The sequence below is a fragment of the Salvelinus fontinalis genome, chromosome 11 (assembly GCF_029448725.1).
Source record: "Salvelinus fontinalis isolate EN_2023a chromosome 11, ASM2944872v1, whole genome shotgun sequence".
NCBI lineage: Eukaryota > Metazoa > Chordata > Actinopteri > Salmoniformes > Salmonidae > Salvelinus > Salvelinus fontinalis.
In genome coordinates this window covers 54,471,206-54,493,002 of record NC_074675.1, presented here as the reverse complement: position 1 = coordinate 54,493,002, position 21,797 = coordinate 54,471,206, and the positions used below count along the sequence as shown (strand labels likewise).

Genomic DNA, 21,797 nt, shown 5'->3' with positions numbered 1-21,797 from the left:
CTCTCTCTCTCTCTCTCTCTCTTTCTTTCTTTCTTTCTTTCTCTCTCTCTCTCTCTCTCTCTCTCTCTCTCTCTCTCTCTCTCCCTCTCCCTCTCCCTCTCCCTCTCCCTCTCCCTCTCCCTCTCACACACATCCCTCTAGCGTTCCCCCTTCCTTTCCTCTCTCTCCATCCCTTCATCCCTCCTCTGAGCCATGTGTTCACCCAGGGAGCAGTGACAGTCGTGTCAGCTGCGATTCTCCCGTGCAGCCGCTTCCCCCGGAACAGACTTTGAAGTGACTCCCACCACCATGTGGATAGGCAGACAGACAGGCTAGAGGGACCTCTGGGGCTGTGCTGGAGCTAGAAGACCACGAAGGGTTAGATGTGTCTCTTCTGGTTTTAATACTGTGGTGGGATTTGGACTGCTCAGTGTGTGTGTGTGTAGAGATCTGTATTTGCATGATGTCTGCACGTAGAGTTTCTGTATTATAGTTTATGTACTAACTGTATCCTGAAATACAGAATCACCACCACAGTCATATTCTAATCTCACACTATACTATAGCCTTTACTGTAGGTCTTCAGCTTTCAGGTCTTCAGCCTTCAGGTCTTTAGCCTTCAGGTCTTCAGCCTTGAGGTCTTCAGCCTTGAGGTCATCAGCTTTTAGGGTCATCATCTTTTAGGTCTTCAGCTTTTAGGTCTTCATCCTTCAGGTCTTCAGCTTTTAGGTCTTCAGCTTTTAGGGTCTTCAGCTTTTAGGGTCTTCAGCTTTTAGGGTCTTCAGCTTTTAGGTCTTCATCCTTCAGGTCATCAGCTTTTAGGATCTTCAGCTTTTAGGTCATCAGCTTTTAGGATCTTCAGCTTTTAGGATCTTCAGCTTTTAGGGTCTTCAGCTTTTAGGTCTTCAGCTTTTAGGGTCTTCAGCTTTTAGGTCTTCAGCTTTTAGGTCTTCAGCTTTTAGGTTTTCAGCGTTTAGGGTCTTCAGCTTTTAGGTCATCAGCTTTTAGGTTTTCAGCTTTTAGGGTCTTCAGCGTTTAGGGTCTTCAGCCTTGAGGTCTTCAGCTTTTAGGGTCTTCAGCGTTTAGGGTCTTCAGTGTTTAGGGTCTTCAGCTTTTAGGTCTTCAGCTTTTAGGGTCTTCAGCTTTTAGGTCATCAGCTTTTCACTTGTCAGACTCAAAGTAACAAGAAAAAGAATCCACCCAAATCGTTCTCGGGAGACAAATGAGTCAACAAATAGAACCCAGAACTGTCAACCGCCGCTCCAACTACGCCTCTGCCACTGATCAAAGAAAGTGTATCAGTCAGTCTCTTCAGAGGAGAGAAAATATGGCTCTCGCCAACATTATCACAAGAACCAAGGGACAACAGCTGTCAAGCTTTCACATCTATAAATGTATCTATCTCTCTCTCGCCCTCTCCCTCTCCCTCTCCTTCTCCCTCTCCCTCTCCCTCTCTCTCTCTCTCTCTGTGGAAGGTACAAGCTAGGGCAGGGCTGGGTCCTTAGGGTAGACACTGATCTAAATTGGAACACTAACTCGGCGATGATAACCCGTTAACTGTGAGAGGATTTTAATACATCATAAAAAATTCATCTGCAGAGAGACAGATTGGGAGGAGGAGCTGGGATCATAATTCAAGAGGGTTGTATTGTGTGTGTGTGTGTACAAGCTACTGTGTGTGTGTGTGTGTGTGTGTGTGTGTGTACAAACTACTTTTGTGGGTGTGTGTGTGTGTGTGTGTGTGTACAAACTACTGTTGTGGGTGTGTGTGTGTGTGTGTGTGTGTGTGTGTGTACACACTGCTGTTGTGTGTGTGAGTGTGTGAGCTGTATGTGTATACAGTGCTGATTGGAGCTGAAGAGCTGGGCCTCCCAACACAGTTAGTGTGCCACCTTGGAAAAACCAGAGCTATGAAATAACCTTCCTTTTCACAACCAGTGGGGTAAATAACCTTCCTTTTCACCACCAGTGGGGTAAATAACCTTCCTTTTTACTACCAGTGGGGTAAATAACCTTCCTTTTCACTACCAGTGGGGTAAATAACCTTCCTTTTCACAACCAGTGGGGTAAAAACCTTCCTTTTCACTACCAGTGGGGTAAATAACCTTCCTTTTTACTACCAGTGGGGTAAATAACCGTCCTTTTCACAACCAGTGGGGTAAATAACCTTCCTTTTCACAACCAGTGGGGTAAATAACCTTCCTTTTTACTACCAGTGGGGTAAATAACCTTCCTTTTCACTACCAGTGGGGTAAATAACCTTCCTTTTTACTACCAGTGGGGTAAATAACCTTCCTTTTCACTACCAGTGGGGTAAATAACCTTCCTTTTCACTACCAGTGGGGTAAATAACCTTCCTTTCACTACCAGTGGGGTAAATAACCTTCCTTTTTACTACCAGTGGGGTAAATAACCTTCCTTTTCACAACCAGTGGGATAAATAACCTTCCTTTCACTACCAGTGGGGTAAATAACCTTCCTTTCACTACCAGTGGGGTAAATAACCTTCCTTTTTACTACCAGTGGGGTAAATAACCTTCCTTTTCACTACCAGTGGGGTAAATAACCTTCCTTTTTACTACCAGTGGGGTAAATAACCTTCCTTTTCACAACCAGTGGGGTAAATAACCTTCCTTTCCACAACCAGTGGGGTAAATAAGCTTCCTTTCTACTACCAGTGGGGTAAATAAGCTTCCTTTCCACTACCAGTGGGGTAAATAACCTTCCTTTCCACAACCAGTGGGGTAAATAACCTTCCTTTTACTACCAGTGGGGTAAATAACCTTCCTTTCCACAACCAGTGGGGTAAATAACCTTCCTTTTACTACCAGTGGGGTAAATAACCTTCCTTTTCACTACCAGTCGGGTAAATAACCTTCCTTTTCACTACCAGTGGGGTAAATAACCTTCCTTTTCACAGCCAGTGGGGTAAATAACCTTCCTTTTCACTACCAGTGGGGTAAATAACCTTCCTTTCCACTACCAGTGGGGTAAATAACCTTCCTTCTCACTACCAGTGGGGTAAATAACCTTCCTTTTTACTACCAGTGGGGTAAATAACCTTCCTTTCCACTACCAGTGGGGTAAATAACCTTCCTTTCCACAACCAGTGGGGTAAATAACCTTCCTTTCCACTACCAGTGGGGTAAATAACCTTCCTTTTCACTACCAGTGGGGTAAATAACCTTCCTTTTCACAGCCAGTGGGGTAAATAACCTTCATTTTACTACCAGTGGGGTAAATAACCTTCCTTTTCACTACCAGTGGGATAAATAACCTTCCTTTCACTACCAGTGGGGTAAATAACCTTCCTTTTCACAGCCAGTGGGGTAAATAACCTTCCTTTTCACTACCAGTGGGGTAAATAACCTTCCTTTTCACTACCAGTGGGATGAATAACCTTCCTTTCACTACCAGTGGGATAAATAACCTTCCTTTCACTACCAGTGGGGTAAATAACCTTCCTTTTCACTATCAGTGGGGTAAATAACCTTCCTTTTCACTACCAGTGGGGTAAATAACCTTCCTTTTCACTACCAGTGGGGTAAATAACCTTCCTTTTCACTACAAGTGGGATAAATAACCTTCCTTTTCACTACCAGTGGGGTAAATAACCTTCCTTTTACTACCAGTGGGGTAAATAACCTTCCTTTTCACTACCAGTGGGGTAAATAACCTTCCTTTTCACAGCCAGTGGGGTAAATAACCTTCCTTTTACTACCAGTGGGGTAAATAACCTTCCTTTTCACTACCAGTGGGATAAATAACCTTCCTTTCACTACCAGTGGGGTAAATAACCTTCCTTTTCACAGCCAGTGGGGTAAATAACCTTCCTTTTCACTACCAGTGGGGTAAATAACCTTCCTTTTCACTACCAGTGGGATAAATAACCTTCCTTTCACTACCAGTGGGGTAAATAACCTTCCTTTTCACTATCAGTGGGGTAAATAACCTTCCTTTTCACTACCAGTGGGGTAAATAACCTTCCTTTTCACTACCAGTGGGGTAAATAACCTTCCTTTTACTACCAGTGGGATAAATAACCTTCCTTTTCACTACCAGTAGGGTAAATAACCTTCCTTTTACTACCAGTGGGGTAAATAACCTTCCTTTTCACTACCAGTGGGGTAAATAACCTTCCTTTTCACTACCAGTGGGGTAAATAACTTTCCTTTTCACTACCAGTGGGATAAATAACCTTCATTTTCACTACCAGTGGGGTAAATAACCTTCCTTTTACTACCAGTGGGGTAAATAACCTTCCTTTCACTACCAGTGGGATAAATAACCTTCCTTTTCACTACCAGTGGGGTAAATAACCTTCATTTTACTACCAGTGGGGTAAATAACCTTCCTTTTCACTACCAGTGGGGTAAATAACCTTCCTTTTCACTACCAGTGGGGTAAATAACCTTCCTTTTCACTACCAGTGGGATAAATAACCTTCCTTTTCACTACCAGTGGGGTAAATAACCTTCCTTTCACTACCAGTGGGGTAAATAACCTTCCTTTTACTACCAGTGGGGTAAATAACCTTCCTTTTCACTACCAGTGGGGTAAATAACCTTCCTTTTACTACCAGTGGGATAAATAACCTTCCTTTTACTACCAGTGGGGTAAATAACCTTCCTTTTCACTACCGGTGGGGTAAATAACCTTCCTTTTCACTACCAGTGGGGTAAATAACCTTCCTTTTCACTACCAGTGGGGTAAATAACCTTCCTTTTCACTACCAGTGGGGTAAATAACCTTCCTTTTCACTACCAGTGGGATAAATAACCTTCCTTTTCACTACCAGTGGGGTAAATAACCTTCCTTTTCACTACCAGTGGGATAAATAACCTTCCTTTTCACTACCAGTGGGGTAAATAACCTTCCTTTTGCTACCGGTGGGGTAAATAACCTTCCTTTTCACTACCAGTGGGATAAATAACCTTCCTTTCACTACCAGTGGGGTAAATAACCTTCCTTTTCACTACCAGTGGGATAAGTGCAATAGCTCATCCACAAGGCAAGCTGTCAATTGTGTGTGTGGGGTGGGGGGTGGGGGTTATGAGTAACTATGCAGAAAGAGATAGATGAAAGAGATAGATGCAGATAGAGATAGATGCAGAAAGAGAGATGCAGAAAGGGATAGATGAAAGAGATAAATGCAGAAAGAGATAGATGCAGAAAGAGAGATGCGGAAAGAGATAGATGGTTGGGTGGGCAGAGATATGAAGATATAAGATATGTAAATTAATTCGGGGGTACAAAGATAGACACCTCTCTCTCTCTGACCTCTGACCCCAATTACAATATCAGACTCCCTGGGACAAGGCTCCTATCCACTATCCTATCACCTCTCTCTCTCTCTGAGCTCTGACCCCAATTACAATCTCATGCCCTCCATCAAAATGGGTCTTTACCTCCTCTGACCTGGTATGATCTAGAAGAGATAGAATTGATAACCCACACAACCTGAGCCCATCTGTCATTATATTGATCTCTCTACACAGCAAACCAACAGGTTCCGAACCAACAGGTTCCGAACCAACAGGTTCCGAACCAACAGGTTCCGAACCAACAAGTTCCGAACCAACAGGTTCCGAACCAACAAGTTCCGAACCAACAGGTTCCGAACCAACAAGTTCCGAACCAACAGGTTCCGAACCAACAAGTTCCGAACCAACAGGTTCCGAACCAACAAGTTCCGAACCAACAAGTTCCGAACCAACAGGTTCCGAACCAACAGGTTCCGAACCAACAGGTTCCGAACCAACAATTTCCGAACCAACAGGTTCCGAACCAACAGGTTCCGAACCAACAGGTTCCGAACCAACAAGTTCCGAACCAACAAGTTCCGAACCAACAGGTTCCGAACCAACAGGTTCCGAACCAACAAGTTCCGAACCAACAGGTTCCGAACCAACGAGTTCCGAACCAACGAGTTCCGAACCAACAACCTGTTGAAACTGCACGTACCGAACTGAGAGCAGAAAGTCTTAAATAATTTGATGGATGGATGGATGGATGGGTGGATGGATGGGTGGATGGATGAATGGATGGGTGGGTGGGTGGATGGATGGGTGGATGGATGGATGGGTGGATGGATGGATGGATGGATGGATGGATGGATGGATGGGTGGATGGATGGATGGATGGGTGGATGGATGGATGGATGGGTGGATGGGTGGATTGATGGATGGGTGACTGGACATACAGACAGACAAACTACCACGTTACAACACAAACTCAAAACAGTCAAATTAACATCTCAGCGGTGTGTAATGAACAGGGTGGTTATGAAGGCTTATAAAGGATAATTTACGTGTCATAATACCCACAACAAAACATGGGCCGGCGGACGTCTGGAGACAGTCCTCTAGTAACTTCATCCTGAGACGCTGCAGGTCTGGACTGTCCCACTCCTCTGGGTCCATCCCCCAGTACAGGTCCACCACCTACAAAAGGACAAATGAACAATACACATTCCATAAATAAAGAACACATGACATATACAGTAAACATTAGGTTTCCTGTTCACAAGGTCAAAGGTCCTAGTACCAGTAATCATTTGGACCAATCAGTTGTAGTGTAGATTAGGTTCATATAGACATATTCCCACCAAGACGGTTGTAGTGCACAGAAAACGGTCCATAGAAGAATAGATATGTTTTTCCACGGTGGACATTGTGAGGTTGTTGCTGTGAAGAACAGCAAACTTCGAGCACGGACCAAGCAGGAGGTTTACACACACACACGCACGCACGCACGCACACGCACACGCACACACAGAACAGTGCCCACCTGGCTCTCAAACACTCTCACTATGTCTGAGATACCACTCTGTCACTAGGGGCAATGAGGACAGGCAGAATGGAGAGCGACAGAAGGCCTCTGTGTGTGTGTGTGTTTGTGTGTGTGTGTACCTGTGTTGGCTTCGACCAGGGGGGAGATCTCCTGACACATTTGTCAAAATCAGTGTAGCTGGTGCTTATAATTCTAAGTGCAAACACGCCGCAGGGGAAATCTCCTCCGGATAGAGAGAATGAAAGAGAGAGCCACATAAACGAGCGTGTCCATGCCAAGTTTCTGCTGTCGCCGCCGCTTAGAAGCAGGACAAACCCAGCCTCTGAGAGCATGCTGGACTCTGGCTTTCCTCTGTTGGCCTACATTTCCCAGGGTTCCCTCTATTGGCCCTGAGTTCCCTCTGTTGGCCTACATTTCCCAGGGTTTCCTCTGTTGGACCTGGGTTCCCTCTGTTGGCCTACCTTTTCCAAGGTTCCCTTATTTGGCCCTGAGTTCCCTCTGTTGGCCTACATTTCCCAGGGTTCCCTCTGTTGGCCCTGGGTTCCCTCTGTTGGCCTACCTTTTCCAAGGTTCCCTTATTTGGCCCTGGGTTCCCTCTGTTGGCCTACCTTTTCCAAGATTCCCTTATTTGGCCCTGGGTTCCATATGTTGGCCTACATTTCCCAGGGTTCCCTCTGTTGGCCTACCTTTTCCAAGGTCCCCTTATTTGGCCCTGGGTTCCCTCTGTTGGCCTACATTTCCCAGGGTTCCCTCTGTTGGCCTGCATTCATAGGTGCAGTATGGGTACATTTTAACGATGAGTAATGGTTATTAGGGATGTTCGCTTGTGTAACGGTCCTGACCTGTTTTATGTTGTTTTTGTATGTGTTTATGCCAGTGCGTGTGTTTTGGGTGGGCAGTCTATGTTTTGTATTTCTAGGTTGGGTTTTGTGTTCGGCCTGGTATGATTCTCAATTAGAGACAGGTGTGTATCGTTTGTCTCTAATTGAGAGTCATACTAAGGCAGCCAGGGTTTCACTGGGGGTTTGTGGGTGTTTGTTCCTGTGTCCTCACAGGACGGTTGAAGGTTAGTCACATTTGTTGTTTTGTAGTTTTGTAGTGTCTTGTTTGCTGTTGTCATTAAAAGATGGCTTATTTCCCTCAATCCGCATCTTGGTCCTATCCATGCTCCTTCTCGTCTAAGGGGGAGAACAACATTGACTGCCTTTACAGCTTGTGACACGTGAAGAAAAGGAAATAGGTCGGCGAGTAAAATGGGAACTCTTAGGGTGCAACTCAATATGAGGAAGGTGTTCCTAATGTTTGGTAACCTCAGTGTAGTCTACCAGTCTGTCTATCCACCATTCATACTGACAATACAGTCTACCAGTCTGTCTATCCACCATTCATACTGACAATATAGTCTACCAGTCTGTCTATCCACCATTCATACTGACAATATAGTCTACCAGTCTGTCTATCCACCATTCATAGTGACAATATAGTCTACCAGTCTGTCTATCCACCATTCATACTGACAATATAGTCTACCAGTCTGTCTATCCACCATTCATAGTGACAATACAGTCTACCAGCCTGTCTATCCACCATTCATAGTGACAATATAGTCTACCAGTCTGTCTATCCACCATTCATACTGACAATACAGTCTACCAGTCTGTCTATCCACCATTCATACTGACAATACAGTCTACCAGTCTGTCTATCCACCATTCATAGTGACAATACAGTCTACCAGTCTGTCTATCCACCATTCATAGTAACAATATAGTCTACCAGTCTGTCTATCCACCATTCATAGTGACAATACAGTCTACCAGTCTGTCTATCCACCATTCATACTGACAATATAGTCTACCAGTCTGTCTATCCACCATTCATACTGACAATATAGTCTACCAGTCTGTCTATCCACCATTCATACTGACAATATAGTCTACCAGTCTGTCTATCCACCATTCATAGTGACAATATAGTCTACCAGTCTGTCTATCCACCATTCATACTGACAATACAGTCTACCAGTCTGTCTATCCACCATTCATACTGACAATATAGTCTACCATTCTAACTGTCTATCCTGTCCTCTATCCACCATTCATAGTGACAACAGTGGTAGGTGGATTGTTTGTCCAGGTCTCCAATAGGCTAACATTCCACACATACATTCTAAGCTCGTTCAAAGCTGCACCAATGTTCAATATGAATCCACAAGAACCAATAGGAATAGCTGATAGGCATGGAAGAGGCCAGGTGCATCATTGCGCATGAAAGAACAGTGAAGACACGCAGCTCAAAAAAGCGCCCCTATTAATCTAGTTTAGGGACAGTGCAAACATCCTTCCCTAGACTAGCCTACAACAGCACAATACAATGATTAAATTAATTATTGTTTTCAAGTGAGTACAAAATTCTACTCTAGGCTGCAGTGAAAATGTGATTTGAATAACGGGTGCAAAAACCGAATTCTGATTTAATTCCAGTCATTCCATTTAGAAAGGTCTAGAAAGGCAGAGTAGCAAGCCAGTCTGGAAGTTTCTTTACTTCTGATACGGAGATGTGCCGTCTGCTGCAGATCATCATTCTCCCAAGTCGTCCTATAATGACGTGGCCACATATTCTCCCAGCATGCCCTGTTATTCAGGAAAGACACACGCTCTGCCTCCTCTCCAATCCCAGCGGCTTCCTGCTTCATGCATCTAGAGCCTAACGTTTCAATATAGACAAAATATTTGTCATTTAACTTTTAAAATGTGTTACCTTTTATACATGTGGCATGAACACAACCAGACCAGGTCACAATGTTTTAATCTGATTAGGCTACTACTGATTAGGCTACTACTGATTAGGCTACTACTGATCAGGTTGCTGATTAGGCTACTACTGATTAGGCTACTACTGATTAAGCTACTACTGATTAGGCTACTACTGATTAGGCTACATACCACTGCTGGCTTGCTTCTGAAGCTAAGCAGGGTTGGTCCTGGTCAGTCCCTGGATGGGAGACCAGATGCTGCTGGAAGTGGTGTTGGAGGGCCAGTAGGAGGCACTCTTTCCTCTGGTCTAAAAAATATCCCAATGCCCCAGGGCAGTGATTGGGGACACTGCCCTGTGTAGGGTGCCGTCTTTCGGATGGGACGTTAAACGGGTGTCCTGACTCTCTGAGGTCACTAAAGATCCCATGGCACTTATCGTAAGAGTAGGGGTGTTAACCCCGGTGTCCTGGCTAAATTCCCAATCTGGCCCTCAAACCATCATGGTCACCTAATAATCCCCAGTTTACAATTGGCTCATTCCTCCCCCTCCTCTCCCCTGTAACTATTCCCCAGGTCGTTGCTGCAAATGAGAATGTGTTCTCAGTCAACTTACCTGGTAAAATAACGGTAAAATAAAATAAAATAAATAAAATAAAATTAGGCTACTACTGATTAGGCTACTGCTGATTAGGCTACTACTGATTAGGCTACTACTGATTAGGCTACTACTGATTAGGCTACTACTGATTAGGCTACTGCTGATTAGGCTACTACTGATTAGGCTACTGCTGATGATGCCCAGTACAAGGGGATGGCCATGTGAAATTATTTTCACTAAACTATCCCTTAGGTGTTTTCAGGTGTCAACTGTCCTTCGCCCCCGTCTTTCGACCCCGTCCTTCGACCCCGTCCTTCGCCCCCGTCCTTCGCCCCCCCCCCCCCCCGTCCTTCGCCCCCGTCCTTCGCCCCGTCCTTCGACCCCGTTCTTCGCCCCCGTCATTCGACCACGTCCTTCGACCCCGTCCTTCGACCCCGTCCTTCGACCCCGTTCTTCCACCCAGTCCTTCGACCCCGTCCTTCGCCCCCGTCCTTCGCCCCCCATCCTTCGCCCCCATCCTTCGACCCCGTCTTTCGCCCCCGTCCTTCGGCCCCGTTCTTCGCCCCCGTATTTCGACCCCGTCCTTCGACCCCGTCCTTCGACCCCGTCCTTCGACCCTGTCCTTCAACCCCGTCCTTCGACCCATTTCATCTCACTGTTGAGCACTTGTCGGTGGAGCAACAGGGAACAGGGCGGAGAAGCCAGAACGATTGACTATTTATCAGCTCAAGATTGCCATCATGGTCAGCAGGCTTGTCAAAAAGCCAAGCAAAGGAGGAAACAGTCACTTTGACTGACACATTGGCAGTGAGCATAACAGAACTGACAGGCCTAATAATCCCCTGCAAACGGAGTGTGGGTGGGGCCTTCTGTTTGACTGACAGCTCTCTGGGGAGCTATCTTCCACATGATTGGCAGGAAGGACTGGAGTCTAGCCCGTGTTCATTGACTGGGTTGTAGAGGACATGCAGGCTAGGAGCAGTATAGCTGGGGAGAGAGAACAATCAGTTAGGAGTTTAAAAACCTCTTAAAACGGGACGGTTGAGCTAACGTAAGCTAATGCGATTAGCATGAGTTTGTAAGTAACAAGAACATTTCCCAGGACATAGACATATCTGATATTGGCAGAAAGCTTAATCTAACTGTGCTGTCCAATTTACAGTAGCTATTTCAGTGTGAGAATACCATGCTATTGTTTGAGGAGAGTGCACAATTTTATACATGAAAAGTTATTAATAAACAAATTAGGCACATTTGGGCAGTCTTGATACAAACGTTTGAGCATAAATGCAATGGTTCATTGGATCAGTCTAACACTTTGCACATTCACTGCTGCCATCTAGTGGCTAAAATCTAAATTGCACCTGGGCTGGAATAATACATTATGGCCTTTCTCTTGCATTTCAAAGAGGATGGTACAAACAAAATACAAAAGAACAATTGTTTTTTCTTTGTATTATCTTTTACCAGATCTATTTTGTTATATTCTCCTACATTCCTTTCACATTTACACAAACTTCAAAGTGTTTCCTTTCAAATGGTACCTAGAATATGCTTATATCCTTGCTTCCGGGCCTGAGCTACAGGCAGTTAGATTTGGGTATGTCATTTTGGGCGAAAAAAAAAAAAAAAAAGATGTGTATCTTTAATTAACTGCTAACCAACTCCATACCTTGTACCCCTGTCTGGTGCCCTGCAAGGCACGTCAAGAAGGCAGAGGTGAAATGGTAGTCTAATAATCTTCCACACAATTGTGAGGTTTAGATTTCACTCAAGTTGACTTTACACAACAGTTACACCTATGTTATAAGGGTACAGTACTCTTAACCTGGGTTACAAAATATCAAAATACACATCATGCACCTTCAGAGGTACACATAGGATCTCGCATGGTACTGTTTTTTTAGGGTACTTTTTTACCCACTATTTTGAATAGCTTGGTTGGGGGGGGGTTGTGGCATTCAGTTAGTTATTTTTGGCCACCCATTAGTGGAAGTGTTGTGCCAGTTTAAGTGGTCTATGGTTATGTTTATTCAAGGTCAAGCATGCCCGCTGCTATGTGATCCATGCTGTGCTCACAATTAGTGATTCACTTCTGTTTTCTATTAGTTTATAATTCTAAACTTGTTGAAAAGGGAATGTGAACAATATCAAATAAGGAACGTGACATTCTCTCGCCCTCTGCTCGCAGGCCTGCTTCTGCCCATGTTAAAGGCCTGCTTCTGCCCATGTTAAAGGCCTGCTTCTGCCCATGTTAAAGTCCTGCTTCTGCCCATGTTAAAGGCCTGCTTCTGCCCATGTCAAAGGCCTGCTTCTGCCCATGTCAAAGGCCTGCTTCTGCCCATGTTAAAGTCCTGCTTCTGCCCATGTTAAAGGCCTGCTTCTGCCCATGTTAAAGGCCTTCTTCTGCCCATGTTAAAGGCCTGCTTCTGCCCATGTAAAAGGCCTGCTTCTGCCCATGTTAAAGGCCTGCTTCTGCCCATGTTAAAGGCCTGCTTCTGCCCATGTTAAAGGCCTGCTTCTGTCCATGTTAAAGGCCTGCTTCTGCCCATAGCAAGCAACACAGTGCTGGGCGTGGCCCAGTGAGAGGTGCTTTTCACCCACTGGTGCTGGGGCACATAGATGTCCATTTGTGGTCAGTTTTGATAGGCACCATCTGTTACAACACCCCTCTCCTTATCTCTCTCTCTCTCTCTCTCACACACACACGCACGCACGCACGCACGCGCGCACGCACACAAACACACACACACACACACACACACACACACACACACACACACACACACACACACACACACACACACACACACACACACACACACACACACACACACACACACACACACACACACACACACACACACACACACACACACACACACACACACCTCCCTTTTGATCTGTCTTACTGGGTCCAATGCCTGTATATATGAAGGTCCAGCCCTAAACTGTGGCTTGCAAACTTGCAACATTGTATCAACAAGCCTATTCCGGGCCCTCAGAGTTTCCTGCGCCAGTGAGCTCTGGACAGACACAGCTGTTTTAGCTGTGTTCAGGTATTTTAGGACGTTTCCACTGGATATATAGGATTCTCAGAGCATGACATTTTGCTCTGTTTCACCGAGGCCTGCTGATTATCGAAGGGGGAAAGTGTTGGAAAGATCTTGAGGAAATATTATCATTCACAATGGCTACTTTTTTATTTTCTTTCATCGTTCACACGGAGCTCTTCAAACCAAATGCAATGTTTGTTTTTTTATAAAACTCATAAATGATGGTGTGAAATAACAAAACTCATAAATGATGGTGTGAAATAACAAAACTCATAAATGATGGTGTGAAATATCAAAACTCATAAATGACGGTGTGAAATATCAAAACTCATAAATGACGGTGTGAAATATCAAAACTCATAAATGATGGTGTGAAATTTCAAAACTCATAAATGATGGTGTGAAATATCAAAACTCATAAATGACGGTGTGAAATATCAAAACTCATAAATGACGTTGTGAAATATCAAAACTCATAAATGACGGTGTGAAATATCAAAACTCATAAATGACGGTGTGAAATATCAAAACTCATAAATGACGGTGTGAAATATCAAAACTTGTTTCTCAAAAGTGTAGCAGGTTGTGCAAACAACGTTTCCACTCTGACTTCACAGTAAATGACTTGTGGGCCTAATTAATCCATGAATTAACAGAAATAACTAAATGACTTGTGGGCCTAATTAATCCATGAATTAACAGAAATAACTAAATGACTTGTGGGCCTAATTAATCCATGAATTAACAGAAATAACTAAATGACTTGTGGGCCTAATTAATCCATGAATTAACAGAAATAACTAAATGACTTGTGGGCCTAATTAATCCATGAATTAACAGAAATAACTAAATGACTTGTGGGCCTAATTAATCCATGAATTAACAGAAATAACTAAATGACTTGTGGGCCTAATTAATCCATGAATTAACAGAAATAACTAAATGACTTGTGGGCCTAATTAATCCATGAATTTACAGAAATAACTAAATGACTTGTGGGCCTAATTAATCCATGAATTAACAGAAATAACTAAATGACTTGTGGGCCTAATTAATCCATGAATTAACAGAAATAACTAAATGACTTGTGGGCCTAATTAATCCATGAATTAACAGAAATGTATGTAACTAAATGACGGGGAATAATGGTTCTTTTACTACTGGTGACATTGGTTAACGGGGAATTTATCAACAACAAACGATCAAAGGGCAAACAATTAACACAATAAAATAATGAATGCGGAAGAATTGGTGGGGGACAGCACAGCTTTTTCTGGAGAGAGACGAGCCAATATCTTCACCCCCCCCCCCCCCCATCTCGTTCTTCTTGTCTCAACATTTCAAAATGATGCTGAAGACACATGATAGTCACACGTATTTTAGACGCTTTTCCACGGACAGCCGCATCTCAACAGTCAGCCAGGGCTATTACCACGCACCCGGTTCAAATCGCAGGCTTCCCAACTCGGCATATAGACGCTTTTTGATTTGATACGACCCACAGCTTTAGAAGAAGCTTAACATCATCTGTGGCTAAGTCATACTCTGAGGAAGTATTCTAAATGATTTTCTTTATTTTCTGTACAGACAGGAGTAATTATATAATTTAGTCAAATTAATTTCTATTTACACCTCCCTACTCAAAACATCTTCCTGCAGCGAGAGAAGATAAATATATATATTTTTTAACTTAAAAGGAATGAAAGTCACTCTGGTTGTACCCTAAAACAGCAAATGTGTACCTTTTGCCTCTTTTAAGGTACGGACTGCAAGGGTTCAATTACCTACAGTACCTTTAACTAATGGTGCAATGGACGTACCTTACAGGGTATCACTACAGTGACAAGTGTTTATACCCCTTTACGTTGCCATTGACTATCTTTTTTTTCCTAACAGTGTACTGTGTTGTTCCATGAAAAGGTTATACTCAATAGTATTTTACTCGCTTTGCGCAAATAACAAAATGTGTAGTGTAACAGTCACATAACGAAGACAAATCCTATAAACAAAGCCTACTGCGATAAACGGCACAACCAACGCAACAACAACAAAAAAACGGGACAAAATGAATCCATCAAGACATATTAGGTACACTAATAAACGGCATCACTTAATATCATGAAACCCCTCAATACAACACCAATTCAATAATGGACTCAGACTCCTTATTTGGTATGGGGGGGTGGGGGGTGGGGGGGGGGGCTCATGAGCTCATAACACCCCTGTGTTGATGGGAGAATGGAGAGGTGTAACAGAACATTGTACGGCAGGCGGGGGATTCGACAGAGGCCCAGTAATTAAACTCAAATGAAGACATTAGTCATCTCGCTCTCCCACCGCCGTAGGGGAGGCCACCGCTCTAATTTAATATTTTTTTTCTTTACAGGATGTTAGACTATTAGAACTGAGGATTAGGCCTCCATATCCGGAAGGAAAGGGTATGAAATCAGGCAGAAAATATGAAAAGAACAACCAACAGAATCCCTCTGAGGCAAAATAACACTGATAAATAAATGCCACCTCCTGAAATACAGTTCATATCTAATGACTGTTGATCTACCAATTACCAACGCAAACAATAGTGTGGTGTATTTTACTAAGCATGCGATTTAATATTATAAACCTCGTATCAATGTGAGCTACAATTAACTCATCTGCTCTTACATCTAAATCAACAACAAACCCGCTTCAGTGTGAAAATCAAAACATTTAATCGCAGCTGGAGACACTCTAACATTCCACAAGAAACCTGGAGGGAGATGGAGGTAGAAAACCACAAAATATCTCTCAATTACCCATTCTGGCTCAGACAGCCGCTAATGTTACAGATCCAACTGTTTGCCAGTCGCTGACACTTAGGGCCAATTAAAGGTAAACCCCTGACATTTTGGCTCACCCATGGGTGAGGGTCATCATGTTAAGGTCCAGAATGAAGATGTAAGCGCAGGAAAGACATGGTTTTACCGTATTATAATGACGAAGGTGGAAAGGAAAATCATCTTGGGGCTGGTTTTGAATTGTCTGTGTGCTAAGTGGCTGTATATAATATATAATTGTATAATTGGATGACGGCAACCATCACTACCGCTCTTCCTTTTGAGTTTTAGTGGAGGACTGGGGAGAAAAGAGTTGTTATAGCAGTCAGGAAGGGACACCAGGACAGTGAACGAACGGAGACGCTGGTGCAATGCCAAGAGATGAGAGATTGGGATGGGAGGGAGGGAGGGAGGGATGGAGGGAGAGAGAGAGAGAGATGGGAGATTGGGATAGGAGAGAGAGAGAGAGAGAGAGAGAGAGAGAGAGAGAGAGAGAGAGAGAGAGAGAGAGAGAGAGAGGAGAGAGAGAGAGAGAGAGAGAGAGAGAGAGAGAGAGAGAGAGAGGGAGAGGGAGAGGGAGAGGGAGAGGGAGAGGGAGAGGGAGAGGGAGAGAGAGAGAGAGAGAGAGAAAAAGAGAAAAGGAGAGAGAGAGAGAGAGAGAAAAAGAGAAAAGGAGAGAGAGAGAGAGAAAAAGAGAAAAGGAGAGAGAGAGAGAGAGAGAGAAAAAAAGAGAAAAGGAGAGAGAGAGAGAGAGAGAGAGAAAAAGAGAAAAGGAGAGAGAGTCTTCAACATATATATCAACGAATTGGTGCGGGCACTAGAACAGTCTGCAGCACCCGGTCTCACCCTACTAGAATCCGAAGTCAAATTTCTACTGTTTGCTGATGATCTGGTGCTTCTGTCACCAACCAAGGAGGGCCTACAGCAGCACCTAGATCTTCTGCACAGATTCTGTCAGACCTGGGCCCTGACAGTAAATCTCAGTAAGACCAAAATAATGGTGTCCCAAAAAAGGTCCAGTCGCCAGGACCACAAATTCCATCTAGACACCGTTGCCCTAGAGCACACAAAAAACGATACATACCTCGGCCTAAACATCAGCACCACAGGTAGCTTCCACAGAGCTGTGAACGATCTGAGAGACAAGGCAAGAAGGGCATTCTATGCCATCAAAAGGAACATAAATTTCAACATACCAATTAGGATCTGGCTAAAAATACTTGAATCAGTCATAGAGCCCATTGCCCTTTATGGTTGTGAGGTCTGGGGTCCGCTCACCAACCAAGATTTCACAAAATGGGACAAACACCAAATTGAGACTCTGCATGCAGAATTCTTCAAAAATATCCTCCGTGTACAACGTAGAACACCAAATAATGCATGCAGAGCAGAATTAGGCCGATACCCACTAATTATCAAAATCCAGAAAAGAGCCGTTCAATTCTACAACCATCTAAAAGGAAGCGATTCCCAAACCTTCCATAACAAAGCCATCACCTACAGAGAGATGAACCTGGAGAAGAGTCCCTTAAGCAAGCTGGTCCTAGGGCTCTGTTCACAAACACAAACACACCCCACAGAGCCCCAGGACAACAGCACAGTTAGACCCAACCAAATCATGAGAAAACAAAAAGATAATTACTTGACACATTGGAAAGAATTAACAAAAAAAACAGAGCAAACTAGAATGCTATTTGGCCCTAAACAGAGAGTATACAGTGGCAGAATACCTAACCACTGTGACTGACCCAAACTTAAGGAAAGCTTTGACTATGTACAGACTCAGTGAGCATAGCCTTGCTATTGAGAAAGGCCGCCGTAGGCAGACATGGCTCTCAAGAGAAGACAGGCTATGTGCTCACTGCCCACAAAATGAGGTGGAAACTGAGCTGCACTTCCTAACCTCCTGCCCAATGTATGACCATATTAGAGAGACATATTTCCCTCAGATTACACAGATCCACAAAGAATTCGAAAACAAATCCAATTTTGATAAACTCCCATATCTACTGGGTGAAATTCCACAGTGTGCCATCACAGCAGCAAGATTTGTGACTTGTTGCCACCAGAAAAGGGCAACCAGTGAAGAACAAACACCATTGTAAATACAACCCATATTTATGTTTATTTACTTTAACTTGTGTGCTTTAACCATTTGTACATTGTTACAACACTGCATATATATATAATATGACATTTGTAATGTCTTTATTGTTTTGAAACTTCTGTATGTGTAATGTGTAATGTTTACTGTTATTTTTTTATTGTTTATTTGACTTTTGTATATTATCTACCTCACTTGCTTTGGCAATGTTAACACATGTTTCCCATGCCAATAAAGCCCCTTGAATTGAATTGAATTGAGAGAGAGAAAAAGAGAAAAGGAGAGAGAGAAAAAGAGAAAAGGAGAGAGAGAAAAAGAGAAAAGGAGAGAGAGAGAGAGAGAGAGAGAAAAAGAGAAAAGGAGAGAGAGAGAGAGAGAAAAAGAGAAAAGGAGAGAGAGAGAGAGAGAAAAAGAGAAAAGGAGAGAGAGAGAGAGAGAAAAAGAGAAAAGGAGAGAGAGAGAGAGAGAGAGAAAAGGAGAAAAGGAGAGAGAGAGAGAGAGAAAAAGAGAAAAGGAGAGAGAGAAAAAGAGAGATGTACAAAATACAGTACGTGACTATCCACATTCAATTTCAGTTCTGCTTTCTACTAACTACTTAACAAGTTTTCACCAACCCCGTCTCTTAGAGGTGCAAAATTTAATTTAGCATAACTGAAAATCTGTTGGTAAACAAGGGCATGTTAAGGAAGGCGAGGGAAACTGCACCTTTTCTGTCTTACAGCGTTCAAACCTAGAATTGTGTGTGTTTTGTGTTTGAAAGTACTAAAAGAATGATACTAAACTCCTCAGAACAACAAAGCAGGTCTGCATATCAAGCCTACAGCTAAGCTGGTTTGAGGAAAGATACATTGTTGACGTGCTTTCTTCTTTAGAAAACACTTTGAGAGGCTTAAATAATTCTGAAAACACAGCTCAGCTCTGAAAGTGTTTTTTTGAAGCCGTCGCCTTGTGCGGAGGATATATTCCCACTCTCGGGCTTTCGACAAAGCTAAAATGACACGTTTATTTCCTTTACTTCTGTCACGTTCCTGACCTGTTTTCTGTTGTTTTGTATGTGTTTAGTTGGTCAGGGCGTGAGTTGGGGTGGGCATTCTATGTGTTGTGTTTCTATGTTGGGTTTAATGTGTTGCCTGGTTCTCAATTAGAGGCAGGTGTTTGACGTGTTTGACGTTTCCTCTGATTGAGAACCATATTAAGGTAGGCTGGTTTCACTGTTTGTTTGTGGGTGGTTGTCTTCCGTGTTTGTGTCTGTGCACCACACGGGACTGTTTCCTTTGTTCGTTCGTTTGTTGTAGTCTGTACCTGTTCGTGCGTTCTTCGTGTTATGTAAGTTCTCATGTTTTAGGTCAGTCTACGTCGTTTATTTGTTTTGTAGTTTATTCAAGTGTTCTTCGTGTTTCGTCTGATTGTAAATAAATTCATTATGTATTCACAACCCGCTGCGCCTTGGTCCGCTCAATCACCACAAGACGACCGTTACAGCTTCAAAAGCCACTGCATCACAGAGTGCCTAAACAGTCAACACAATCTGAAATCGAGTTTCACCTCGTCTGTCTCTCTCCTCAGTAGCTTGTATTGTTAGAGACGTTTGACTGAGAGCCGTTAAACAATATCCCACAACTGTAGCGGGAGAGCTGCTATTGTAATTGTCATCTCTTGTGGTGACGGGAGTGTGTGTGTTTCTGTGTGTGTGTGTGTGTGTGTGTGTGTGTGTGTGTGTGTGTGTGTGTGTGTGTGTGTGTAACTGTGTGCCTACTGATATTAGCACTTCTATCAAAACAAATGTTTACTGTATCAAACAGTTATTTTCCTGTATCAAACAGTTATTTTCCTGTATCAAACAGTTCTTTTGCTGAATCAGTTCTTTTCCTGTATCAAACAGTTCTTTTCCTGAATCAGTTATTTTCCTGTATCAACCAGTTATTGTCCTGTATCAAACAGTTATTTTCCTGTATCAGTGTAAAATCACAAATGGAGTGTTGCGTAGAAGGCCTATCTCTATTTCTTTAAATCAAATCACCTTTTATTTGTCACATGCTTTTCAAACAACAGTGACAATGAAATACTTACTAACGGGCCCCAACAATGAAAAACAAGATGAGAAAGAGTAGAAAATAGAAACATTTTACTGTACCACCATGTTACTGTACCACCACCATGTTACTGTACCACCACCATGTTACTGTACCACCACCATGTTACTGTACCACCACCATGTTACTGTACCACCATGTTACTGTACCACCATGTTACTGTACCACCACCATGTTACTGTACCACCACCATGTTACTGTACCACCACCATGTTACTGTACCACCACCATGTTACTGTACCACCATGTTACTGTACCACCATGTTACTGTACCACCATGTTACTGTACCACCACCATGTTACTGTACCACCACCATGTTACTGTACCACCACCATGTTACTGTACCACCACCATGTTACTGTACCACCATGTTACTGTACCACCATGTTACTGTACCACCACCATGTTACTGTACCACCACCATGTTACTGTATCACCACCATGTTACTGTACCACCACCATGTTACTGTACCACCACCATGTTACTGTACCACCACCATGTTACTGTACCACCACCATGTTACTGTACCAACATGTTACTGTACCACCATGTTACTGTACCACCACCATGTTACTGTACCACCATGTTACTGTACCACCACCATGTTACTGTACCACCATGTTACTGTACCACCATGTTACTGTACCACCACCATGTTACTGTACCACCACCATGTTACTGTACCACCACCATGTTACTGTACCACCATGTTACTGTACCACCATGTTACTGTACCACCACCATGTTACTGTACCACCATGTTACTGTACCACCATGTTACTGTACCACCACCATGTTACTGTACCACCATGTTACTGTACCACCATGTTACTGTACCACCATGTTACTGTACCACCATGTTACTGTACCACCACCATGTTACTGTACCACCACCATGTTACTGTACCACCATGTTACTGTACCACCACCATGTTACTGTACCACCATGTTACTGTACCACCACCATGTTACTGTACCACCATGTTACTGTACCACCACCATGTTACTGTACCACCACCATGTTACTGTACCACCATGTTACTGTACCACCATGTTACTGTACCACCACCATGTTACTGTACCACCACCATGTTACTGTACCACCATGTTACTGTATCACCATGTTACTGTACCACCACCATGTTACTGTATCACCATGTTACTGTACCACCACCATGTTACTGTACCACCACCATGTTACTGTATCACCATGTTACTGTACCACCACCATGTTACTGTACCACCACCATGTTACTGTATCACCATGTTACTGTACCACCACCATGTTACTGTACCACCACCATGTTACTGTATCACCATGTTACTGTACCACCACCATGTTACTGTACCACCACCATGTTACTGTATCACCATGTTACTGTACCACCACCATGTTACTGTACCACCACCATGTTACTGTATCACCATGTTACTGTACCACCACCATGTTACTGTACCACCACCATGTTACTGTACCACCATGTTACTGTACCACCACCATGTTACTGTACCACCATGTTACTGTACCACCACCATGTTACTGTACCACCACCATGTTACTGTACCACCACCATGTCACTGTACCACCATGTTACTGTACC

General features: G+C 43.5%; 1 protein-coding gene across 1 annotated transcript in view; it reads right to left on the bottom strand.

Moving 5' to 3' along the window:
* LOC129865948 (NACHT and WD repeat domain-containing protein 2-like) overlaps positions 1-21,797 on the bottom strand; it is a 92,876-nt gene that overhangs the window by 28,279 nt on the left and 42,800 nt on the right. The window contains exon 4 of the mRNA XM_055939047.1: positions 6,306-6,422. Within this exon, the coding sequence (XP_055795022.1) occupies positions 6,306-6,422 (117 nt within the window). The remainder of the gene's footprint in view (positions 1-6,305; positions 6,423-21,797) is intronic.